This window comes from Pan paniscus, chromosome 2, assembly GCF_029289425.2.
Source record: "Pan paniscus chromosome 2, NHGRI_mPanPan1-v2.0_pri, whole genome shotgun sequence".
NCBI lineage: Eukaryota > Metazoa > Chordata > Mammalia > Primates > Hominidae > Pan > Pan paniscus.
The window spans coordinates 181225811-181253434 of record NC_085926.1 but is presented as its reverse complement, the minus strand read 5'-3'; the positions used below and the strand labels follow the sequence as shown (position 1 = coordinate 181253434).

General features: G+C 41.1%; 1 protein-coding gene across 2 annotated transcripts in view; it reads left to right on the top strand.

Moving 5' to 3' along the window:
• The window catches only part of MCF2L2 (MCF.2 cell line derived transforming sequence-like 2), a 249891-nt gene that overhangs the window by 46265 nt on the left and 176002 nt on the right, over positions 1–27624 (top strand). For both annotated transcript variants that reach the window (XM_034957782.3, XM_003831983.6), the window contains exon 3: positions 3219–3333. In XM_034957782.3, coding sequence (XP_034813673.1) covers positions 3219–3333 — 115 coding nt within the window. The remainder of the gene's footprint in view (positions 1–3218; positions 3334–27624) is intronic.

The window sequence follows — 27624 nt, the reverse complement described above, 5'->3', positions numbered from 1 at the left end:
TTCTTTCTTCCTATTGCATTACCGCGTTTCCTCAGAAGGTGGCACTAGATGCCATGTTGTGGGTTGCCCCACAGTTAAGTCCAGCTCTGTTTCCTTGATGCTTCTGCCTCTTAAGACTAATATTCAACAGTAGGTGGGTGTCCACAGTTAACCTTAGGGCATCTCTGCCGTTCAGTGTTGGTAGTAACCAAGGTAGAAGAAAACTTCACCTTTTTTCATTTAGGTGAGGATGGCTTTAATACAGTCAACTATGAAAAGGTAAAATTGGCCGGGTGTGGTGGCTCAACGCCTGTAATCCCAGCACTTAGGGAGGCCGAGGCAGACGGATCACTTGAGGTCAGGAGTTTGAGACCAGCCTGGCCAACATGGTGAAACCCCGTCTCTACTAAAAATACAAAAATTAGCTGGGCATGGTGGCGTGTGCCTGTAATCCCAGCTACTCGGTAGGCTGAGGCACAAGAATCGCTTGAACCTGGGAGGCGGAGGTTGCAGTGAGCGGAGATCACACCACTGCAGTCTAGCCTGGGTGACAGAGCGAGAGTCCATCTAATAATAATAATAATAATAATAATAATAATAAAAAATAAAAGGTAAAATTAAATGGCATAATCACATTCTAGTGAATATATTAGGGTATTTTCAGTTCCTTGAAATGTTTTAGCCAGTCCCTCAGCAAATGTTGATTATGCAATTACTACAGTGTTATAATGCATCTTAATTTAGCCTTTTAAAGACGCAAATTCTCTGAATGCATGTTTCTCTGAAACTTCCCATAGTTGTGAAACTGCAAAGAGGAAGAATATTATTAGATGAAAGCTGTTAATGTCCTCATCAGTCACTGTAATGAGGTAGTTCAATATACTTGTCTTGATAAACATCTAATCTGTAGATTTCATTTTTGGAAATATAGAGTAAACATGTAGGATTAATAAAGAGGTACCTTCTGTGGAGGGATGACTGACCATCCAGACAAACCTCACATGGTTTCGTTCTACAGCAATTGGTTTCTGAGCACCTAAGACCCATATTAACAACACTCACAAGAGACTCATGCAGAAAAACCACAGCGCTAACTTATTCTTTACATAATATACTTATGTTTGCTCAATAACACATTCCTTTTCTTGAAAGAAATTTAAAATTTACATGGAAAATCAGATTATAAACAGAAGATTCTTATCAGGCTTGGAGTCAGCACCAGAGAGTTGACTGGATGATCTTACAGTGGTGTCATCAGATAGACTGGTAACGTGGGTTGGACTCTCAGAGTGGGCTGGCCCTCTCTCCTTAGAATAGCACTGGCTGTACGCTGCCCGCCTTTGCTCCTCTGAGTCCTCCTCTTCTATAGTTTCTTCGTGGACCACACATCCTCGTTAATCACACAGTCCCCACTAACCACACCCCACACTGATATGTGTGTCTCAGATATGTTGAATACATTCAGTCATTTGTAGTTGGCCTTGCCTTGAGAGCCATGATTCCTCTTCAAGTGGTTTCTCTTCAAGGACATAACTTGGGAGGTGCATGCAGCTTAAGCTCCTATACTACTGGCTAGGGTAGAGGTTCCCAAACCCTCTCAATTCTCTGCGCCTTAGTATCTCAGTCTTTTTTTCATGGCCCCCCTAGGCCAAAAGCAATAACTAACATGTCAAACAACTTAATATGTATTTACGTCCTAACAACTTAGTAGCTGTTTGAAAAAATAATACATATAAATTAAAATATTATTTTTTCTCTCATTTTTATTCTTAAATAACTACAGCTATCTTAAACCTTGCAATCAAACTAGATATCACCACCTTTATGTCTTGTTCCACATTGATTTGCACACTGTTTTTGCTTTTTATTCCAGCAAGTACCAAACCCCCAGCTTTATAAAGATGCAACACCATCTACAAGAATATAATGCAATTTGATGTTGAAATTGGGAACTACTGGGGCTGGGCGTGGTGGCTCATGCCTGTAATCCCAGCAGTTTGGGAGGCGGAGGCGGGTGGATCACCTAAAGTCAGGAGTTTGAGACCAGCCTGGCCAACGTGATGAAACCCCGTCTCTACTAAAAATACAAAAATTAGCTGGGTATGGTGATGCATGCCTGTAATCCCAGCTACTCACAAGGCTGAGGCAGGAGAATCGCTTGAACCTGTGAGTCAGAGGTTGCAGTGAGCCGATATTGCACCACTGCACTCTAGCCTGGGCGACAGTGCGAGACTCTGTCTCAATAAAAGGAAAAAGAAATAGGGAACTACCTCAAGCCAGTAGTAGTGCATATGGTGTCTGACAGATGTCAACTGTCACTGTGTTTCCCTCAAAAATTTAAAATAGTCACAGTGCTCCCATGAGTTTACTGTGGTTCCCTGCTTACCTGCGACACAGTTTGGGGACTGTGGGGCTAGAACTTAGTCAAATGGCTCCATGCAGCTGCAAGGGGACTGGGAAATAGAATCTATTGAATTTGGTGGTCTCTGCTCTGAATTAAATGTGAATTTTCATATTTTTACTTTCACAGGGATATCTTAAATTACTATTTATAAATTCTTGAAGGGAAGCTGATTATTGCTTCCTTGTAATAATAATAATTGTAATCATGGTCACCATTTTTTGAGCAGTTTTATATAATAAGCACCCTGCTAAGGTGCTTCTCATTTGTGCTGTCACTTAATCCTCACAATACCTTACCACGTAGGTACAAGCATTGTTCCTATATAATAAAATGGTAGGCCATATATATCTCTATATATACATACATATATATATATAAATATGAAAGAAACACATTAAATATCTTGCCAAAAATCATATAGCAACAATGTGGCAAAGCAGATTTGAACCAGGCTGTCTGATTTTAGCATTAACTCTCTTAACCACCACGCAATATTACTTTTGACATTTACTGACTACAAAAATGAAGAGCAATATTACATATTTGTGTTGGCATTATTTACTATTCTACCTATGCTGAATAATTAAATCAGTATTTCCTTTTACACAGTAACTCTCTTCAAAGGATTCAAAAATTGAATTCTTACAATGCCATGGAGCCAGCATGAATGAGAAGAGAGACTTGTTCAAAATAACTGTGTTAACTTCTCCCAAATTCTAGTCTGAGATAATATAGGTAGGAAAAGAGGTGACCGATATTCTTTCGCCCAACTTCCCTGCAGAGGTGTGACAGGACAACATTTTGCTAACACTTTGACCACCTGTTTTTGTTGCAGGAGGCCGAGGGGAGGATGGCGCCCCCATCATCACGTTCCCAGAGTTTTCGGGGTTCAAACACATCCCAGATGAAGACTTCCTGAATGTCATGACCTACCTGACTAGCATCCCCAGGTGAGCCGAGCACAGTGTCCTGCCACCTTAGGCACTGGCTTTATTCCACACTTCCCATGTGGCAGGGCTGGGTTGAGACATATACTTCCATGAGCATGGTTTACCCTGGTATGCATAATAACCCAGCTGGCTTCTGTCACCCATCAGTCACGAGCAAGGAATGTGGAAAGGGACTGGAAAACAATGGCAAACAAGCCTCAGTTTTGACTCTCTTGTGCACACAGGAGGGACAGAATAAACATGGTCGGGTGGATGGAAAACTGAGCAGCTATGTTGCCTTTGTTCCTTAGGCTATTGCTTTATTTTCATTTTTTATTTTTGAGATGGAGTCTTGCTCTGTTGCCCAGGCTGGAGTGCAGTGGCACGATCTTGGCTCACTGCAACCTCCGCCTCCTGGGTTCAAGCAATTTCCAGCTAATTTTTGTATTTTTTTTTTCAGCGGAGAGGAGTTTCACTATGTTGGCCAGGCTGGTCTCGAACTCGTAACCTCAAGTAATCTGCCTGCCTCGGCCTCCCAAAGTGCTAGGATTACAGGCTTGAGCCACCGTGCCTGGCCTAGGCTGTTGCTTTAGCTAAAGGTTATTCTGGCTTCCTGGGTCGCGTTGTCTAGGACACATGACCCTTGTTTAAGGAACTCCAACTGTGTCAGGAGTTATTTATCTCTCCTAAATAAGAAAATTAGGGGCAGATTGTTGTCATTGTCATTGTCAGATGGAGAAACTAAGGCACAGAGCAAGGAAACTACAAGGCCAGGGAAAAAAACTGTGCTTGTAGCTGAGCCCATGATAGAAATGCTTTCTGGCATCTTCTTCCACCCTCTCCAGCCTGGGCCTCAACTCTTTATGCCGCTTAAATCGGTATGGGCCCAGGTCTTTGAGGGGATGGAATGTGGGCAGAGTCCACATTGGTCACCACCATTTCACAGACGGGGGCAGAGCGGGGTCTAAACCCCCTCCTTAGGCAGTGCTGTGTCCACCTCCAGCAGAGAAGACTTGGTTGGGAAAGGCCTTCCCTCCATGGGTTTGCATTGCTTATGAGCCCCCACCCCTGCCTTGACTATAGTGTGGTTTAGAATGTACACAGTGGCCAGGTGTGTGGTATTTTGCCTGCTTTCCATCTGCCTTCTATGATTTAGAGGTAAACAGCAGCTTTGTGACTGAGAGGCTGCCTGGAGTCTGATACCACTTGTGGAGATGAGGAAGTTGATTGCTTTAACCAAACCCACTTGAAAAATATGTTTTTTCTTTTACACCTTTTTCTTTAGTTTTTTCTTTTGCCCATCTTATTTCTTCAGAGAAGGTTATGGATTTATTTTGAATGCATTTCTTTAAAGTTAGTACTTAAATATATTTCATCAATTTCCTCCTTTCCTCCTCCCTGCCACTGCCATATGCCGCGCGTTAATGCAGATATAAGGATGTAGGGAATCCTTTGTTGCTGTGAGGGAAAGACACCACACCTGTCTCACAGCTTTGCTCAGGTGTTTCTCTGTGGCACACCTCTGCCCGTCCTCTAGGTCTGACTCATGCACATTCATCAACCCTCAACTCTGACCTCATCTCTTCGATGAAACCTTCCTTCACCCCAGTTCTGCTTTCACAGAGTCTTTTTTTAAATTTCCACAGAACCCCGAGGTTTACCTTTGCCTATGGAAATTATTTGTCTATGGAAATTATTTCTGCCTCTCCCAGTAGACTGTGAACTTCTTAAGAGTAGGGGCCAATGCTTTGCTTTTCTTCTCTTTTGTTTTTAAAATCTCCAGCCCTAGCACAGTGCCCAACACCTGGTTGGTTCTCAAAAGTAATGTTGGTAGAGTTTTCAGTTTTGATAATGAGTCATTCCAAACGGTATTTGTTGTAGGGTGATGAAGGGGTTAAAATATGCTATTCTATACTATGCGCCATAAAAAAGAATGAGTTCATGTTCTTTGCAGAGACATGGATGAAGCTGGGAGCCATCATCCTCAGCAAACTAACACAGGAACAGAAAACCAAACACCACATGTTCTCACTCATAAGCAGGAGTTGAACAATGAGAACACATGGACACAGGGAGGGGAACATCACACACCGGGGCTTGTTGGAGGGTCCGGGACGAGGGGAAGGAGAGCATTAGGACAAATACCTAATGCATGCGGGGCTTAAAACCTGGATGATGGGTTGACAGGTGCAGCAAACCACTGTGGCACATGTGTACCTATGTAACAAACCTGCATGTTCTGTGCATGTATCCCAAAACTTAAAGTAAAAATTTAAAAATGCCATTCTGGAATATTGACTATTTAAGTTAAAAGCACTTGAAAAACAGCAGGTACAAGAATATCACTTTGACCTTTGTGCTGTTTCTTAAGAGGAGAAGATGGAATTCCTATGTGAAAGACACTCTCTAGGGACTAGAAGGAAAGGTAACTTAGAGAATATTGCTCAGACCTTGTTAGAAATTCTATTTTTTAAGCTTCGCCACATAATTTAGTTACATTTTCATAGTTTATTATTCTTTGTTCAATCCAATGTAGAAGTAACTGACTCTAACTGATTCTTTGGGTCTTCATTTCTTTATGAGGGCTCTTGTGCCATGTAAAACATTTATGAATAAATGTCTATGCTTTTCTCATGTTAATCTATGTTTTGTCGATTTAACTCTTGGACCCAGCCAGGACCCTAAGACAATAGAGGTGAAGTTTTTCCATTCCTACAGTGAGAAGGGGGACCCTGACAGAGGGAGGGGAACCTCAGCTCTTCATTCCTGCGTTTAACAACCTGGGTTTTAAGAAGTTGAACTTGAACTCTGTCTTTGGCCCAGTGGCATTTCAGGACAATAGCCCATCAGTTTAGCAACTTCTGTGGGAGCGGCAAGGAAGAGGGTGAATAGGGATGTAGACAATAGGAGGAGTGTCCCCTGTCCCCATTCTCCTTATATTTGTTTTAAATTCAATGTCTAGTTTTACTTAATCCCCAGGGATACAGTCAAATGCTAAGTTAAATGGAGGATTTTCCTTTTGCATTTGCAGCCTTTTCCAAATCACGCTGAAGATAGCTCAGCCCCCCGGACTGTGTGGCAAGAAGCAGGCAGGGTTATCACCCCTATCTCACAGATGGAGATGAGGAGATCAAACAGGGGCTTCTGTTCTGGATTTCTTTGTTCTACTGTAGGCTCCTGGTACAATTTCTTGTGACCTAGGGAATATTTTCTTTTCCTAGAATGCTGTTTGTCTTTTGGGAAAGAGTGGCTGTCTGGCCAGTTCTTCCCCTCGCCTTTCTTCTTCCGCTTTTGCTCACACTAGTTGCTGCCCCTCCCCTGTTCCTTTCCACAAAAAGTGGAGACAAAGGGTGAGAAGGCCTGAAAGGGGAACTTGACTTGGACCTATGTCTAATTTCCATGTCAGATTTCAAAGAATGAAACCACCCTTGTTCGTTTTATGCCTCCTATTTATCACAATTTGCATCTTTTTGTACGTTACATAGTTATCCAGTACCAGAGTCCTTCCCAATTGCAAAATGTTTTATAGACAGGTGGCAGAGGGCTCGTGGATGGATAAAAAAGAATTGATACACTAGAATAGGAAAATGGCAGGATACTTGGGGTTGGGAAATGCTATCTTTGTGCCTGAAATTAATTAGGATCTCGCATTGTGAGTGGGTCGGGCAGGTACAGAAAGGCTTCCCACAGTAATTCATTCTTCAGCAGACTTCTATGAGAGCCCACAGCATGTAGGGTGCGGTGTACGATGCTGTAAAGGACTGAAAAACCTCAAGACGATGTCTCAGACCGCAGGAAACTCATTACATGACTCTGTTATCAATATCTTTTGTGAAATATGTAAACAAAGTGCTATAGGAGCTCAGAAAACAGAAAGTCACTTCGACAGGAAAAAAAAGGGAAAACTTCAGGAAAAAAGGGGGTTTCAATCCAGACCTGTAAGAGAGGGTTCTTGGATCTTACATGGGAAAGAAGTCAAGGTGAGTCACAAAATGCAGTGAAAGAAGCAAGCTTATTAGAAACTATGTTACAGAGTAGGGTGCCCTCAGAAAGCAAAAGGAGGAACGCATTGACTTTAAGTTTTTCTTATATAGGGGTCTTGTCTATATAAAGATTAAACTAAGCTGTGCCTATGTGCGGATGGGCAGACAGTGTGACAAAACTTATTATTCTATTGATTTAAAGAAAACTATCCTTGACATTTTAGTGTGTGAGAACATCAAAGCATAACTATAATTTTTTGAAAACATATATTGTTATGGTATTGGGACATCTGGACTTTCTGTTGTTGTATCCTTAGGCTGTTTTCTCAACCATAAACATCTTATCACCATGGGTCCTGGTTGGCAAGGAGTGTGCCTTGTTACTCTCAAGATGGAGCTGAACTTAAAATTGTGTCACTTTCACTCTCCTAGGCTCCTGCCTCCCTAACAAAATGTGCTTGAGGGGATGGTACAGTTGCTACAGATAGATACAGAAGGGAGCATTCCAGAGAGACGAAAGGATAGTGTTGAAGAGCTTTGAACACATCCCAAACCTGGATTGAAATCCAGATCCTATTGCTCACTAGCTAGGTGGTCTGGGGCAAATGACATGGCTTCTATTTCTTCTTTCTTTCTTTTCTTTCTTTTTTTTTATTTTTTGAGGCGGAGTTTCGCGCTTGTCGCCCAGACTGGAGTGCAGCAGGGCAATCTCAGCTCACTGCAACCTCCACCTCCTGGGTTGACGTGATTCTCCTACCTCAACCTCCCGAGTAGCTGGGATTACAGACACGCACCACCATGCCCAGCTAATTTTTGTATTTTTAGGAGAGACGGAGTTTCACCATGTTGGCCAGGATGGTCTCAATCTCTTGACCTTGTGATCCACCCGCCTCAGCCTCCCGAAGTGCTGGGATTATAGGCATAAGCCACTGCGCCCAGCCGACCTGGCTTCTATTTCTATCTAACGCAGGGTCTGAAGTTTTCAACAGAGCATATTTGGGGAATTACAGAGCATCCCAGTTCACCAGAACAGAGTGAGGCTGCTTTTCAGATGGTATTGAGAAACGAGGGCTGGAAAAAGTTGGAAACAGATTGGGCAAGGCCTTTACCCCCAAGTTAAGGAGTTGAGGCACAGTGAGCAGGAAGAGGCCATTTTCCTGCAAGAGGGTTTGAGGAGCAGAGTGAGGAGCAGATTGATCTGGTGGTGGTGTGCAGGATGGATTGGAGAGAGCAGGAAAAGGAGTCAGGGAGACCAATTAGGGGATTCTACACTGAGACAGGTGCAAAATGAAGAGGGATGATGGCATGAGAACTGGATAGGAAGGGATGGACAAGAAGACAGGCCCTGGGGACTGGTGGAGGTCGGGAAGGAGAAAGAGGGAGAAGCTATGGAAGACGCTTGGTTTTAGGAGCCTTACAATTGTCTCGTATTACTCTAAGTCTGGTGTGTGGAGTATTCTGTGTGGAATTCAGGCCTCATTTTGGTTTTGATGGTCTCGTCGTGATTTATTTTAAAACTTTTTCTTATCAAAGCCATGCTAAGACAATGGTTCTCAACCTCAACTGCATTTTAGGATTGCCTAGGGAGATTTTAATTCCCAATGTCCAGACTATAATTCAGATGAATTACATCAGGATTTCTGGGGGTGAAACCTGGATTTTCAGTGGTGTCTAAATCTCACCGGTGATCCCCATGTGCAGCCAGGGATGAGAGTGCCTGTGCTAGGAGCGGATAGGGAGAAGCTATGGTGAGACAGAACAGACATTTGAGGGGTGTGAAGAAGAAAACCTGGAATCCAACTTAGCTTTTGGATAAAGTGAGGTGGCAGTGAATGTGCAGAAATTGAAAGTTGGAGGGAGGGCTGTTCCCACGTCCTTTACTTTTGCTATCACAGTTCTGTATTTCTTTCCTTAAAATCAATATATAAAAAGATTCAATTTCTTGAGCTTCCTTGACCCTGGAATTTCTTTGTGAATTACATATAGTACTGTACATAAGGAACTATTGAATTACAAACCTTCCCACATGAATCTTATGGTATTAAAATAAATAAATATTCAAAAATACACAGAAATCATTACCACATCACTATTCTGTTTCCAAAAACAGCTGAGGGCCAGTTTTAGCCCATCAGGTGCCGTCTGCTATATAAATTGTACTACTAGTGGTTTTCACAGTCCAGCTTATAACAATAGCACAATAAATCCTAGTGGTCACTTTCTCAGAATGCAAGATATTGTCATTTAAAACATGTCACCTGTGGCTACAGAGTAGAGCCAGATGGTCTGAAAAGACATTAGTAAAATATTCTGAGCCACAGAGATGGAGCTGAACTTGGGTCACCCTCAGTCTCCTAGGCTCCTGCCTCCCTAACAAAATGTCCTTGAAGAATGGGACAGTTTAACTGCGTTTCAATCATAGTTGTTGGTCCTACAAATCAACATTTGTATAACTAAGCATGGATATTTATCACTGTGTTTCTCTACTTAGTTTCCTTATTTTAACTTCCAGTTCTGGGTTCATTATTAGAAATGGATTGGAGAAAATACTTTTATTAGATGGTACAAGAGCAGTATTTCATATCAATGGTTAATTTTGTTATTGTTTCTATTTCTTTCTTTCTTTCTTTCTTTTTTTTTGAGACCGAGTCTCATTCTGTTGCCCAGGCTGGAGTGCAGTGGCGCAATCTTGGCTCACTGCAACCTCCGCCTCCCAGGTTCAAGTGATTCTCCTGCCTCAGCCTCCTGAGTAGCTGAGACTACAGGCACGTGACACCATGCCCGGTTAATTGTTGTATTTTTAGTAGAGACGGGGTTTCACCGTGTTGGCCAGGCTGGGATTGTTTCTATTTCTAAAGGACTTTTCTATACGGAATCTGTTGAGGGACCTATTTAAGTTAGAGTAATTTTTCTACATTCATTTTCCTCACATACAGTGTGATGAATAGTCTTTGGTGCTCGTTGTGTCCTCTTTTTATGATAAGTGGCCTAAAATGCGGTCTGATATTAGTACTCTAGGAAGGAATAGGAGAAGAATAGTGTTATTATTTGGCCTGTGAATTGTGATGAGACTTACTCCTTTGTATTGAAAGACTCAGTGGGATTATAACAACTACTCAGCTTTAGAAACCAGCCTCGTCAGAGAAGTGAGTGCAATCTGGGCCTCTTACTATTATGAAGTGTGAAGGGAGAATAAATCTCAGGACCCCCAAATCATTAAGCCAAAGGGAAGTGAAGCTGGGAAGTGCATCAGACAAACCTGCCTCCCATTTTATTCCTAAAGAAGATAGCTACAAAGATTAAAAAAAAAAACAACTATATACCTCCCTACAGATAAAAAAAACTATATACCTCCCTCACAATTTGCCCACAAGGAATTCCTCATGGAAAAAAGACGGACAGTACTCAGAGTTATCCCTCTGCCCCTGTGAAACAAACGCCTATCTGATTGCTTCCTCTGCCCTCCTGTTTCACTAAGCCAAACTGAGGCATAAGTGACTATTCCTCTACCCTCTTCTCACATGTAAATTGTGTATTGTGTAAAAGGCTAATCAGAGGCCGGGTGCGGTGGCTTACACCTGTAATCTCAGCACTTTGGGAGGCTGAGGCGGGTGAATCACTTGAGGTCAGGAGTTCAAGAACAGCCTGGCCAACATGGTGAAACCCCATCTCTACTTAAAAAAAAAAAAACACAGAAAAATTATCCGGGCATGGGGGCATAAGCCTGTAATCCCAGCTACTTGGGAGGCTGAGACAGGGGAATTGCTTGGACCCAGGAGGCGGAGGTTGCAGTGAGCTGAGATCACCCCACTGCACTACAGCCTGGGTGACACAGTGAGACTCCGTCTCAAAAAAAAAAAAAAAAAAAAGGCTTATCAGAGACTCAAAAGACTGCAACCTTTTGTCTCTTATCTACCTATGAACTGGAAACCCCCCTTACCCGTGGAGTTGTCCTGCCTTTCCTGAATGACTAATGGACATCTTACGTGTATAGATTGATGTCTCACGTCTCCTTAAAATGTATAAGAGCAAGCTGTGCCTCCAGCACCTTGGGCACTTGTTGTCAAGACCTCCTGAGGCTGTGTCACAGGTGCGACCTTACCCATGGCAAAATAAACTTTCTAAACTGATTGAGACCTGTCTCAGATACTTTTGGCTTCACAGAAGGCAATGGAAAATACTGTTTTTCAAGTGTCTAAACAACATTAACGAGCAAAAGTGCTGCTTTGATGGAGTAGCTGGGGTGAGGTGTGGTTTTCGCTGGACTGGCTGTGGAACTGTGACTCAAAGGGTCAGGGAGATGAATTCATTCATCTGACTCGTCAGGATGTACATCCAGAGTGTACAGTCACGAGTACAGAGTGTACTTGTCAATCCAGAGTGCACTTGTCAATCCAGAGTGTACAGTCATGTGGGCAGCTGTGTTGCCCAAGGAGGGTAGATTTGCTTCAGAGCCCTCAGGGAGGATACCAGAGAGGCTAGATTTTGGGCACCCAACGGAGGCCTGAAATCAGAAGGCACTCCTTGGGTTTATTAAGAGTAAATGGTGGCACTGGCAAGTAAGTCTTACATGTCACGGGAATTTAAGTAAATTGTAGTAAAGGGCAGGAAACAAAGTTAATATGCCAGGTTCTTGTCCTTCTCTATTTAAAAACTAGGGGTCTGATGTTACTTCTTCCCAGTGGAATGACCTCATGTGTGTATAATGGCTTTTCTTTGTTCATTTGCCTGGGTGATTGTTTTACAATACCTCCTCGCTGTTCTGCCTTTGCGTCATCTATTCTGTTCTGTTCAGATAGAAACCCACGTTCCATCTTTCGACATTTCAATTTAGATTGCTTCAGAAATTCAAAACACAACTTTTGCTTGAATTTATGAGTGCTAATGATTGTAAACATCTGGAATTTGGTCTTAGTGGAATTCTTGGTGCATGATTTTTCTTCTTGGTCACTTGGCAAGCCAGAGACCCTGGGCCTTGCCCGATGCCCCACCCGGGCCTTGCTCGGCCACACTACTGAGCCCCAGCTCACCTGTGTTATAGCTTGCATCCGCATCTGCTGGTTCCACACGACAGTGTAGAAGAACAATTAGGAAAGGGTAGGTATGTGTAAAATACATGAGGGGTGGGGATCCATCACAGGAAAGCTCGACAAATGGGAAGACAAGTTCTCAATCCGGTCTGAGGATTTAACCCGTAGCTTGGCTTTCAGGCTTTATTTAAACTGTCTTCGGCTTGGAGAGGGGGTTTCACCAGGGACCTGCCCATATCTGCCTGGGCATTTGGCTGCCTCCTGCCACTCTCATGATCAATTATATAGATGATAGCCACATACCATAACAAGCAAGCTCCTCTCCTATTTATTATGTGATATGGGTTGTTACAGTGAAGAATTGAGATGAAGTTGGAGAAGTTAGTGGGTGAGCGATTAGCTATAAAATTTGTGAATGTTGCCTTTTTAAAATCAAACTTTGGGTGTAGAGTAGACAACTGTTTGCCACGCCCTTCAACATTCATTATGCAATCAAGAAAGTTTTCCAAGACTATGAGCCAGAGAGGGCTTGACTTTTTACTATTTATTTACTATTGTCAACTAAAGAATGAGGAGGTTCATAAATTTGGAAAGGAGAGCTTTATTTCTCATAAAGAGTTCCAACCTGCAGGGTGACCATTCTGACAGGCTGGGAAGCATAGCCTCCTGCCAGAAGCTGGAAATGGACTCTTCAAGAGAGGGTCTAGAGTGAACAGGAATTTATGTTGAGCAGGGTGGCCAAATATACTTCAGTAAGCTATAGGAAGAGTCTGAATATTTATACAAGGAGAAACGTGCACACACACAACTGAGCTTCTTGCCCCTTCATGGGTCCCATGTACAAAAAAATGGCAGCATTAGCATGATCTGAGGGTGGAATATTTGGCCCTCTGATATCAAAAAGGGAAGCAGAAGACATGAAAACCCTTACTGCACATTCTCCATAGACTGGCCAGAACCACTCTGTGATCAGTGGCCTCATGTCAGGCAAAAAAGGAGAAGCAGTGTTCGGTGGTTGGTTAATATCAGTGGTAGAGTCTTTTGAAAGGGCTGGTTTCTGTGAAAGCCTTAGGGAAGAAAGCCTAATTGTGGTTAGCAAGGGAGGGGGATAACGAGGAGTGTAAGACTGCTCATTCCATCATGGCCTAGAACTCGGTTTTCAAGGTTATTCTGAGGTTCCCTTGGCTAAGAGATGGTCCATTCGGTCAGTTGGGGGACTTAGAATTTTATTTTCAGCTTACACTATTTATTAAGTGGCTTTTTACTATTATTTACTATTCTATTGTGTCAAGAATATGGGGAAGGATTCTAGTACCACTGGCAGAATTAGTCCACACACTGATTAAAGGATTCTAAGCATTTGCACAAATACCTTTCTGATTGAATAATCTTTATGAATTTCATGGGTTCATAAAGATTATCATCCTCACGGAGATGATAAACATGGCATCAAATTTAGTAATGATGTACATTCAGTATTATCAATCAGAATAGTCCAGGTCAGAGGTCGGCCAACTTTTTCTGTAAAGAACCAGAGAGGAAAAATATTTTAGGCTTTTGTTTTGTTTTGTTTGTTTGCTCTGTCGCCCAGGCTGGAGTGCAGTGGCACAATCTCGGCTCACTGCAACCCCTGCCTCTTGGGTTCAAGCAGTTCTCCTGCCTCAGCCTCCCGAGTAGTTGGGATTACAGCCACCTGCCACCACGCCTGGCTAATTTTTGTATTTTTAGTAGAGATGAAGTTTCACCATATTGGCCAGGCTGGTCTCGAACTCCTGACCTCGAGTGATTTGCCCGCCTCGGCCTCCCAAAGTGCTGGGATTACAGGTGTGAACCACCGCACCAGGCCTATTTTAGGCTTTTTGAGCCATAGTTGCCTCTACCTCAACTACTGAACCCTACTGTTGTAGCTCAAAAGCAACCATAGACAATACTTAAATTGGCTGTGTTCCAATTAAACTTTATTTACAAAGATGAGAGTGGGGTGGATTTGGCAGATGGATGGTAGTTTGTTGGCCAGTGGTCTAGATTAGTGGTTCTCATACGTTAGGACACAACAGAATCACTTGGAGGACTTTTTAAGACACAAATTGCTGGTCCCAACCTAAGATTTCTGATTCAGTAAGTCTAGGGGTAGGGCCAAATAATTTGCATTTCAAACAAGTTCCCAAGAGATGCTGATGCTGCTGGTCTGGGGAACACACTTTTTGAACTGCTGGTCTAGTCCAAGCTCATTTACAGAGGTGGATATTAAGACTATGAAGAAAGGGCTTGGGTAAACTCACAAGCTGGTAAAGGAAAAACTTAGGGCTTGATTAGGATTTAGATTTTCTGGCCCCTGGCTCAGTGCTGTTCCACCACGTCATGCAGTTTTCAAATGATATAATGGTGGTTAGCTCCATGATACTAACATGCATATTTATGTCTGTATTTCTTGATTCATTGACTTTAGATAGTATCTTGTGTTTCTTTACTGTGAAAAATGAGTTTTGCGTATTATGATGCTTTCTCTCACCTCACTCTCTCTCATTCTTTCATTTTTGTTAGTTACATTGTTATTTTTAGATCACATACTGGTGATCTAAATTGAAACAACATACTTAACTTCTTTTTGGTGATCCAGCTACCTTAGATAGTATCTGTTGATTTTCTACCACGTGTTTCCATCTTTCTCTATGCTTGTCCTTCATGTTCTTCTGCCTATTATATAATGTTGCTAAGATGTAGAATGTATTTACATTTATTCTACAAATAGATTCTTTTTGTCTGACTATAGGTTGATTTTAAGTAATAGACATCAGTAGGCCGGGCACAGTGGCTCACGCCTGTAATCCCTGCACTTTGGGAGGCTGAGGTGGGTGGATCACCTGAGGTCAGGAACTTGAGACCAGCCTGGCCAACACGGTGAAATCCCATCTCTACTAAAAATACAAAAAAAAGTAGCCAGGTGTGGTGGCAGGTGCCTGTAATCCCCAGCTACTTGGGAGGCTGAGGCAGGAGAATCGCTTGAACCCAGGAAGCAGAGATTGCAGTATGCCTAGACGGCGCTGTTGCACTCCAGCCTGGGCAACAAGAAAGAAACTCCATCTCAAAAAAAAAAAAAAAGAAAGAAAGAAAGAAAGAAAAGAAATCATTAAAATGCATTTATATGCATTCTGTGATGTACATTATGTATACATAATAGATTGGACCTCTCAAGTGACAGTTGTAATCCTGTGTCATTAAACCTGTATCACTGAAAGGAGGAAACTACAAATGGTAAAGTAAAATGGGTTCTCTTTCCTTATACCCCATCAGTTACTCAAAATCATGCCATAATTTAATTCATTTCAGAGTCAGACAATGACTTTTTTATGTGCATTTTCACCTGGCATTTCTAATTGCCCTTCTTTTTTCCCTATTTACAGAAGTGGCATATATCTTTATTGCATTATTACTATCTTGCAGATTCTTTATTATAGAGTGTGTAATGCATACACTTACTTCTTGAAGATATTCTTTTGAGGCCCTCTGGTCTGCTCTTATAATTCAGGATTGTTGCTGTCTAGATCTACTGCAAGCTGTCAACCTGGAAGTGTTTTTCATTGAGTCTCTGGGAAAGTCCCCTCTATTTTGGATTTCATTTTCATTGAAACACTTAACAATTATTTTATCTTCCAAAAGCATGTATGGTAAATAATTTTTTTTTTTTTGAGACGGAGTCTTGCTCTGTTGCCCAGGCTGGAGTGCAGTGGTGCGATCTCGGCTCACTGCAGCCTCTGCCCCGCTGGGTTCCAGCGATTCTCCTGCCTCAGCCTCTCGTGTAGCTGGGATTACTGGCACACACCACCATGCCTAGCTAAGTTTTGTATTTTTAGTAGAGACAGGATTTTGCCATGTTGGCCAGGCTGGTCTTGAACTTCTGATCTCAGGTGATCTGCCTGCCTCAGCCTCCCACGGTGCTGGGATTACAGACATGAGCCACCGTGCCCAGCCGGTAAATAAATCTTAACAGTACCTTGAACATTTGAAAATGGCTGTATTTGTCCTCATATTTGATCAGTAGTTTGGCTGGGAGTGGAATTTTTTTATGTAAAAAACATTGATCCATCGATTTGTAGCATCCAGTGTTACTGATAACAATGCTAATCCTTCTCACAAAGATCTGTCTCATTTCTTTATAGGTAAACTGTTTATTTTGTTGTAGGTTTGAAATTTCAAACCTTTTTCCTTCTTTCTCCTGGGCCTTCAAACCTGCATAAAGTCTTTCTTAGGCTTAGAATTCTTTTCACTATTGTTTCTTTGAGTATTTCTCCCCTCCAACTCTATTTTCTGTTTCTGTTTCTATTTTTCATCTCTTTATCACTTTACTTTTTACTCATATATATATGTACTGAATTGTCTATTCATGTTTTTGCATTATTCTATTGAGTTTTTGATTTTTATTTTTCTCTCATTTTTTTAAAGAATTCTTTATGTAATTGGTGTATTAGCCCTTTATCTGTGAGGTATATTGCAAATGTTTTTCTCTCACTTCTTAATTTGTCGTTTGTCTTTGCTTAGGATGTTTTTTTGCCGTGAAGAATTTTTATGTCATCAAATGTATTGATTTTTCTTTTATTGTATCTGAATTTTGAGTCATTGTTAGAAAGCTTTCCTAAATCTAGGTTATAGAGTAATTCATCCATGCTTTCCTGTAATGTAGTATGCTTTCTATTTTTACTGTCAGCTCTGATGAGATTGTTTGTGGTTGGTATGAAGTATAGATCCAAGTTTATCTTTCTCAAAATGGCTATTCAGTTATCTGAACACCATTAATTTTAAAAGTCCATCTTTGCCTCAGTGACTTGAGAATTAATTGGTGTGTCTGTCTATTCATAAATGAGCAACAAACTTTTAATTATAGTGGATTTACGTTGTTTAATATCTAGTGAAATTAATCACTTCTCCCCATCCCTTAAGCTTTGCCTTCTTTTCTAGTGTTTTCCTAACTGTTCTTTCCTGTTTTCTATTTGTCTAGCTTCATAAAAAAGAAAAGAAAAGCTTGTTGATCTTGTCATTGGGACTGTGTTAAATTTATAAATCAATGTAGGGCAAAGTGAAATTTTTCTGGTGTTAAAATCATCCTATCAAAAAGAAGTGTCTTTCTATTTGTTCAATTCTACTTTTGTGTCTTTCAGGAATATTAACAATTTTTTTCTGACATAGTTTTGTACTTTTATTGTTAAGTTTTTGATCTCTTGTTGCTATTGTAAATGGGATCTATCCACCATTATATCCTTTAACTAGTAATTTTACTTTCTGTACTGTCTTTATTAAGTTTAGATATCAATATTACACTTGCTTTATAAGTAGTATTTTAAAGTCTTCTTTCATTTTTTAAAGCTCTGAAACAATTTTGTGGCATTGAGACTATGTGTATGTGGTCATTGATTTTGTAGAATTCGCCTGTGAAACCATCTGGGCCTTGATAACGTTCAGCTAAACTGGTCCTGTTTAAGTTTTACATTTCTGATGAGGTTAATTTAAGTAACCTATATTTTCCTAGGAAATTACTTATTTATATCCAGGTTTTCAAATTTTTTTGCATAGGGATGTGCAAAGTCGTTTCTTAGGGATTTTTAATTTTTTGCTTCAGTTCCTTTTGCCATTTCTTATTTTGTGTACCTGTGCTTTCCCCTTCCTCCCCTTCTCTTTTTTCTTCTTAAGTTAGCTAGTGGTTAATTTATTTTGTTAATTTTAAAAGTAGGACTTTGATTTACTAATTAGATCTATTGGTTTTTCCATTCTCTACCTTATTCATTTCTGCCTTTATCTTTTTTTTTATTTTTATTTTTGAGATGGAGTCTCGCTCTGTTGCCCAGGCTGGAGTGCAGTGGCGTGATCTTGGCTCACTGCAAGCTCTGCCCCCTGGGTTCACACCATTCTCCTGCCTCAGCCTCCTGAGTAGCTGGGACTACAGGCACCCACCACCATGCCCAGCTAATTTTTTTTTTTGTATTTTTAGTAGAGACGGGGTTTCACCATGTTAGCCAGGATGGTCTCGATCTCCTGACCTTGTGATCCGCCCGCCTCGCCCTCCCAAAGTGCTGGGATTATAGACGTAAGCCCCTGCACCTGGCCTCTGCCTTTATCTTTAATATTGTCTTCCTGTTCTTCCTTTTGTTTTGCTTCATTTTCTCTCATTTTTGAGTGGATAATTTATTTCATTCATTTATCTTGATGATATAAATGTTTAAGTCTATGAATTGTCTCCATTCACTGCTTTAAACAAACCCACAAATTCTGATATGTAGTGTTTTCTTTGTCATTATATTTTAGAAATTCTGAAATTTTACTTTACATTTTCCCTTTACCAAAGAGTTATTAATAGTAATATTTTAAAATTTTCAAGCATTTTCTTTGTGGCCTTACATTGTGATCAATTTCTGTGGATGCTCCATGTGTACTTTAGAAGATGGTGAATCCTCTGTTATTGGCATGTAAAGCTGAAGACATATTCATTATATCTTCCTTATTGATTATGTCGTGTAGGTCTTTTATAACTTTACTGATATGTTGTCTCTTGCTCTGTCTTGTACTTAAAGTAGTATATTAAAATCTCCTGTTTAAAGTGTATTTCTTTCTACCTGCTTTTGAGACAGGGTCTCAAAAGTGGCACAATCATGGCTCACTATAGCCTCGACCTTCCCGAGCTCAAGTGATTCTCTCACCTCAGCCTCCTGAGTAGCTGGGTCTACAGACATGCACCATTATGCCTGGCTAATTATTTTTTTGTAGAGTTGGGGTCTCCCTATGTTGCCCACGCTGGTCTCAAACTTAGTAATACGTATTTAAGTTTTTCCATGTCTTCTCATGGCTTAAAGCTCATTTCTTTTTAGTGCTAAATAATATTCCAGTATCTGGCATGCCACAGTTTGTTTTTCCATTCGTCTGCATCATGAGTATTTTCAGTTTTGGCAATTATGAATAAAGCTTCTATAAACATCTGTGTGCAGGTTTTTGTGTTTATATACATCTCTGGCTCATTTGGGTAGATACTAAAGAGCAAAATTAATGGATCTTATGGTAAGAGTATGTGTAGTTTTGTTATGGTAAGAGTATGTGTAGTTTTGTTATGGTAAGAGCATGTGTAGTTTTGTGAGAAACTGCCCAACTGTCTTCTAAAGTGGCTGTGCTGTGTTGCATTCCCACCAGCAGTGAACGAGAGTTCCTGTTGCTCTTTGCCAGAATTTGTGTTGTCAATATTTAGGATTTTGATTTTCTAATATATATATGGTAGTATCTCATTGTTGTTTTAATTTGCAATTTCCCAATGACATATGATGTTGAACATCTTTTCATATGTTTATTTGTCATCTGTAAATCTTCTTTAGTAAGGTGCTGTTCAGGTCTTTTGCCCATTTTTAAATTGGGTTGTTCATTTTCTTATTGTTGAGTTTTAACAGTTCTTTGTATATTTTAGATAACATTTCTTTATAAGATATAAAGATATAAAGAAATGTGTCATCTTCTTATTCTACTGAAAGTAAACATTTTTTATTCTAATTGTCTTTTTTTCTTCCTTTTAGTAGCTTTATGTAGATGACTACTGCTTGCATCTTGCGTTTAATTGACAGGGCTGGTGGTTTGGGGTGGTTTACAAGATTTCTAGTTCAAGATATATCATCTTCTGTTAGTGTATCTAAAGTAGTTTCTTTGATAGATGGCCTTAAAAACTTTTTTTTCAGAGGTTAAGGGAAGGGGTTTGTATCCTCATCTTTTTTTTTTTAATCCTGTAAGATGCTAAATTTTACCTATTACTTCTTTTTGCCTTTACCAGACAGCCACCGTCTTGCTTTTCTTTTCATTTTCTCTCCCAGAAGCTATGCCTTTCCAAGACTGCCTCTTTGATTCCTTCTCTAGTCAATGCCCTGATGATCTGGAACTCTTTCAGTACAGATTATCTCTTCTCCAAAGTTCTTGAGACAAGAGGCTGGGTGTGGTGGCTCACGCCTGTAATCTCAGCACTTTGGGAGGCCGAGGCGGGTGGATCATGAGGTCAGGAGTTCCAGATCAGCCTGGCCAAGGTGGTGAAAGTCCATCTCTACTAAAAATACAAAAATTAACCGGGTGTGGTGGTGTGCACCTATAGTCCCAGCTGCTCAGGGGGCTGAGGCAGGAGAATTGCTTGAACCCAGGAGGTGGAGGTTGCAGTGAGCCGAGATCACACCACTGCACTCTAGCCTGGGTGATGGAGCAATACTCCAACTCAAAAAAAAAAAAGTTCTTGAGACAAGAAGTATTTCAGATGTTTTCAGATTTTGGAATATTTGCGTATACCAAAGAGATATCTTGGGGATGGGACCCAAGTCTAAGCACAAGATTGACTTATATTTCACATACATATATCCTGAAGGTAATTTTATACAATATTTTAAATAATTTTGTGCATGAAACAGAGTTTGTGTACATTGATCCATCAGAAAGCAAAGATGTCACTCTCTCAGCCACCCATGTGGACAGTCTGTGGTTGTTTGGCATCACTGTTATTCTTGAATCTGAACTTACATGCTACTGATAAACAGCTATTATCTTATACTTATTCACACTTAAGTATTTAATAGTAAATAATAAGACATGCCATTATTAGAGCAAAAACAAATAATGTGTTCAGAGTAACTGTATTTGTCCGTTCTCACACTGCTATAAAGCACTACCTGAGACTGGTTAATTTATGAAGAAAGGAGGTTTAATTGACTCACATTTCCACAGGTTGTACAGGAAGCATGGCTGGGAGGCCTCAGGAAACTTACAATCACGGTGGAAGGCGAAGGGGAAGCAAGCATGCCTTACCATGGCGGCAGGAGAGAGAGAGAGTGATAGGGGAGGTGCCACACACTTTTAAACCATCAGAACTCACTGACTGTCATGAGAACAGCAAGGGGGAAATCTGCCCCCATGATCTAATCACCTCCTACCAGGTCCCTCTCTCAATATTGGGGATTACAATTCCACATGAGATTTAGGTGGGAACACAGAGCCAAACCATATCAGTAACTAAGCAGTACAGTAGCATTACCAGCATTCTTGTATCTGCTGTTAAACAACAGCAACAAGGACAAACAACAGCAGGCTTTCAGTTTCCACCTATGATGCCATGTTTTGATTAAAAGGTTATTGTACATTATGTGTTTCCTTCCTTCCTTCCTTCAGTCCTTCCTTCCTTCTTTCCTTCCTTCCTTCCTTCCTTTCTCTCTCTTCCTGTCTCTTTTCCTTTCTTTTCTTTTCTTTTTCTTTTTTCTTTTCTTGTCTTTTTTTGTCTTGTCTTCTCTTCTGTCTTGTCTTGTCTTTCCTTTCCTTTCCTTTCTTCCTTTTCTTTTCTTTTCTTTTCTTTTCTTTTCTTTTCTTTTCTGAGTTTCACTCTTCTTGCCCAGGCTGGAGGTGCTATCTCAGCTCACTGCAACCTCTGCCTCCCGGATTCAAATGATTCTCCTGCCTCAGCCTCATGAGTAGCTGGGATTACAGGCATGCGCCACCACACCGGCTAATTTTCTATTTTTAGTAGAGATGAGGTCTCACCATGTTGGCCAGGCTGGTCTAGAACTCCTGACCTCAGGTGATCCACCCACCTCGCCTCCCAAAGTGCTGGGATTACAGGAGTGACCCACCACGCCTGGCCTAGTATACTGTATGTTATTTTTCTAGGTGAGAAGAAACATCAGAAGTAGTTGAAGGCACAGGAAGAAGTGGATCCTCTAAGGATGAGGAGACATTCTCTCAAATGGCTTTTTTTTTTGAGACAGGTTCTCATTCTGTCACCCAGGCTGGAGTGCAGTGGCATGCATGATCATAGCTAACTGCAGCCTTGAACTCCTGGACTCAAGCAATCCTCCTACTTCAGCCTCCCAAGTAGCTAGGACTACCGGCATGCCACCATGCTCAGCTAATTTTTAATTTTTTGTGTGGGGACAGTATCTCGTTCTGTTGCCCAGGCTGATCATGAACTCCTGGGCTCAAGTGACCCTCCTGCCTCAGAGTCCCAGAGTTCTGGGATTACAGGGATGAGCCACCCCCTCCTACCCCCATCTGGCCTGGATGGCTTTTTAAAATGTTTCCTCCAGAGTCATCTGCCTCATTAACAGTGGGTTTTATCTTAGAAGCTCTCTTTGATTTTATAAACTGGCATAATTTCTTGTTCTGTTGTGAATGCAGCTGCTGTAGTCCTTCAATAAGCCCATTACACATTCTCACCGTGTCTTCTAGGCACCTTTTTCTGCAGTGTTAACAGCATCGTCTTTACCATCACTATTATCACAATCGGCTTGATTCAGAACCATTTTGGCTATTTCATCATTGGTTAATGAATGAACAATTGGAGCCTCATAATCAATGTTAAAAATTTCAATACCCACGTTTTCCAGCTTCGTGATGGACTCTGAAGATACATCTTTTGCACATGTAAGAAGGTTAGACATCATTGTTTCCTCACTTGGCATGTGGAATTCTTCAAAGTCCCCACCTTATTCATCATCATCACTGAACAGGCCAGAGGTTGTGTCAGGTCTTGGTGCAAAACTGTGTCTTTAGTCACTGTGGTCCAAGCGTTGACAACAGCCTATATGGCACCCTTCATGCTAAACTCTGTTTGAAAACCTCCACACCCGTGCCTTAGTTTACTGAGTTTACTGCTGCTAGCATGCTGTTCAAGAGAGTGTTTATATATTTATTTTCATCGACCTAAGGGTACCTTGTTCATGGCTGAATTAATGTAGTCACATTTGGGGGAAAATACATGACATAAACATTATTTTTCTGAAATCAGATGAGTTCAGGTGTGTTCAAGGTGATATGGCCATAGACAGTAAATGTTATTTTTGATGAGAATTTCAGCTGGAGGGTGAGCAGAACAGTTGTTAAAGAATAAGAAAATCTTTCAGTCATCATTCAGTCCAGTTTCCCTGCAGAGTGCATGAGCCACTGGTATAAAATCTTTGTGAAACGAATCATAAAGGTTGTCCCTGGTGATCCATGACCTTTTGTTAGTATAGTAATGGATGGGTAAGAAATTCACTCTGCGAAAGCAGTGAGCACACGAGCTTTTGCCTTCTGAGTGCCTATTGTGTTAGCACATCCCAGCACAGTTATTCTGTCTTTGACATCCTTAATTCCTGTAAGGGCTGTCTCATCAGTGCAGTCAATGTCTTTCTGGGGGAATAGTGCAAAACAGTGATGTTTCATCAGCATCCCAGGCTTATTCTGGCATCAAATTTTCATCAGCAGTGACCTTGGCAAACTTGTCAATGAATTTCTGCACTGCTTCAGTAAAGATTTAGAATTTAAGAAAAACAGAAAAAAAAAAAAACCCCAATGAACTTTTCCACTGCTTCATGATCAGCAGATGCTTTATCTTTTAACATTTAATGTTGTCTTTTCTTATATTTCTGGGCCAGGCATGGTAGTAATCATACCCTGTAATCCCAGCACTTCGGGAGGCCAAGGCAGAAGGATTACTTGAGGGGTTCAAGACCTGCCTTGGCAACACAGCAAGACCCTGTCTCTACAAAGATAAAAAAAAAATATTAACTGGAGGTGGTGGAACATGCCTGTAGTCCCAGCTACTCGAGAGGCTGAGGTGGGAGAACTGCTTGAGCCCTGGAGTTCGAGGTTGCAGTGAGCTGTGATCAAGCCACTATACTCCAGCCTGAGAGATAGAATGAGATCCTGTTTCTTAACAATAAAAAATTTTCCGTAACCAACCTGTTGAATATTCACACTTCCCTTCAATTTTCAGTTCATTGTGATAGATTTTTGCTTGTTTCATGAGCAGCACACCATTAAGTTGCACAAGTTCACTGCAGTGCTGATGGATCTACTCTTTCAATACATGATCAAGAGATTCATTTTTAACTTTATGTAGTGTTTTTGTATTTTTTGTTCATTTCTGTTCATCACTTTTAGCATGGAGCATCAACAGTTTATCATTCTGTATCTTTAGGTCATATATGGTATGCATTCTAACACCACACTCTTTTTTTTCTTTTCTTTTTTTTCTTATTTATTTATTTTTTTTGTGACAGAGTTTCGCTCTCGTTGCCCAGGCTGGCGTGCAATGGTGGGATCTTGGTTCACTGCAACCTCTGCCCCTCCCAGGTTCAAGTGATTCTCCTGCCTCAGCCTCCCAAGTAGCTGGGATTACAGGTGCCCGCCATCATGCCCAGCTAATTTTTTTGTATTTTTTAGTAGAGAAGGGGTTTCACCATCTTGGCCAGGCTGATCTTGAACTCCTGACCTCAGGTCATCTGCCCTTCTCGGCTTCCCAAAGTGCTGGGATTACAAGTGTGAGCCATGGCACCCGGCCACTAATACCATACTCTTCTGTAAGATGTTTCTCACTTATGCTGCTGTCCAGTTTGTCTAACAGCTTGAATTTCTGTGCTATAAATAAACATAAGCTTCCTCTTTTTCTTATCACTGTTACTCATAGGGGTGTCTGCCGGCCTTTTTTTTTTTTTTCTGGACATTTTGAAAAATATCTTTACATCATGGAGAAGAGAATAAGTGGAAAACCACAGTGAGTATTACTTGTAGGTCTTGGTCCCATGCAGAGCATTGGGGAACCTGCCTTTGATGCATCTGGCCTATACACATGCCATTTTATTACCCTTCATGGGCGTGCTTGCATAGGGGAGTCAGGGTGTGCATGGAAAAGATACACTGCAGCTGAACAGGGCCGGACAGTCTTTTTCCCCTTGAGGACATGGATTAAATGGTGTGTCGTATGCTTGCGTTTTAACTGCAAGTTGTTACATGAAGTCAGGTGTTGGGTTTTTCCACTTTTGGTGTCACATCAGTGCTGAAAAAGTTTCAGATTTGGGAGGATTTTGGATTTTGGATCTTTGGATTAAGGATGATTGACCTGTATCTTTGCACTTAAAGTGGACTGTTTTTGTTTTGTTTTGTTTTTCCTGTGAGTGTTTTTATCTCAATGGCCTCTTCTCTTAGCACTCCTTAGATCGCTGCAAAAGCTAGTAGCAGGAGCTCAAGAAATAGTTCTGTTGAAAATTAGTATCTTGCTTGTTTTTTTAAAAGTGTTTATAAGTAGCTTGAAGTTTGTAGTGTTCTTAATCTTCTAGTTATTCTCAAGGCATGGGATTTGTGTGGCCCTATTTGTTCTTTTGGTTTATCTGCATGGTTCTGAGAGGATATGTGACAATTCAGATTTTGCTCAGCTACCCAGAAGTCCCTCTGTTTTGTTTTTGATAAACTTCAAATCACTGATTTCAGATCACTAATGCTTTCATTACTAGATAACTACTCAGTTATCTCAGATCACTGATTTGTTATCAGCCATGTGCGTTTTTCAAAAACTCTTCTATACATTTTTAGGTTCTAGCATCATATGTTTAATTTCTGAGAACGATTTCTTATTCTCCCATTGCTCCCTTTTCATAAGAGCATGTTCTTGTTTTACGGATGGAGTATTCTTTCAACAGTCTGAGATTACTGACTAGAAAAAATATAAACTTTTTTGTAGTTGTTTTCATTGTTTCTAGATTGGCTGTTCTGTTTGTTCACCTCAGTCTTTCTCTTTGATGCTTTGCTTTTATTCAATTCAGAAGATCTTTGGTTGCCTTTTTATATTTTTGAAGGGTTATATTGTAAATATAATTATCTGACTTGGATTTCCTTTGCAGTTGGGTAGATCTGTTTAACCAAGGTACTTGCACTTGAATGGGAGGAAATTGAGGTCAGTAGACTCTGCAACAGTGAGTGGGTCCTATAAATAGATTTTCCTTTAGGGATGCTTGATTAGGGAGTAGGCAATACTTTTATTTTATTTATTTATTTATTTTGAGACGGAGTCTTGCTCTGTTGCCAGGCTGGAGTGCAGTGGCACAATCTCGACTCACTGCAACCTCTGCCTCCCAGGTTCAAACAATTCTCCTGCTTCAACCTCCTGAGTAGCTGGGACTACAGGTGCATGCCACCACGCCCAACTAATTTTTATATTTTTAGTAGAGACAGGGTTTCACCGTGTTGGCCAGGATGGTCTCAATCTCTTGACCTCGTGATCAGCCTGCCTTGGCCTCCCAAAGTGCTGGGATTACAGGTGTGAGCTACAATGCCCGGCAATACTTTTTTTTTTTAATAATAAAGCGTACTTTGCTCTAGAGGCGGAGTTTTTTTAAGTCAATTTTATTTCTAGAAAGACCGGCTCTTTGTATTCTTCTTTTGAGTCTTTCGTGCATATGGTCTGAAGTTTCTTCAGGCAGTGCTCTTCCTCCTCCTTAGCTTCAACTCCTATAGCCTAGGCACTGTCCTGGCAAATCTACTTTGTGAAGGAAGTGGTTTGCAAGGCTGCAGATGGGGCAAATGCTACAGCCAGCTGCTCTTTATTCACAAGGGGAGGGGAGCGGGGAAGGAGGGGCCCACTGCCCTAGTCACTCCAAGTGAGGCCCCAGAATGAACATCACCTGGAAGCCTGTCAGAACTGCAGAATCTGGGGCATCACCCCTAGCTTCATGACTTGAAATTGCTATGTTTAACGGGACCCTCAGGTGACTGGTGTGGACTTGAAAAGCATTGTTGATGGCCGGGCGCGGTGGCTCACGCCTGTAATCCCAGCACTTTGGGAGGCCGAGGCAGGCGGATCACGAGGTCAGGAGATCAAGACCATCCTGGCTAACACGGTGAAACCCTGTCTCTACTAAAAATACAAAAAAAAAAAAAAAAAAAAAAAAATTAGCCAGGCGTGGTGGCGGGCGCCTGGAGTCCCAGCTACTCGGGAGGCTGAGGCAGGAGAATGGCGTGAACCCGGGAGGCGGAGCTTGCAGTGAGCCGAGATCGCGCCACGGCACTCCACCTGTGCGACAGAGCGAGACTCCGTCTCAAAAAAAAAAAAAAAAAAAAGGAAAGGAATTGTTGATTATGGTAGCTAAGTAATTATTTTGCTATTCCTGCTTTCTGCCCCCCTCTACTGAAAGATTAAGACTGTGTTGGAGTTGCCTCTAAGAGGCCTTCAAGCATTTTCCCCTCCATTTTCTAAGGTCAGTATCCTTAGAAAGAGGAATTCATTCATATCCACAAGCAACAAGATCTGATCCTTTTCTAGTGACATTACCTGTCTCTTGCTTCCTCCTCGCAATCCCCTAGTTTTTTTCATTTTCAAACATTTCATGTAAATTCTAGAAATCAATATCATGTAAAGAAAGTTGTGGTGGAGTGTGTGGAGGGGATGGGATCCATTAGACTTATGAAAATAAAATAAAATAAATAATAAATAATATAATAAATAATAAATAATATTATTAAAATAAATAGAAGCATTTTATGCCAGTGCT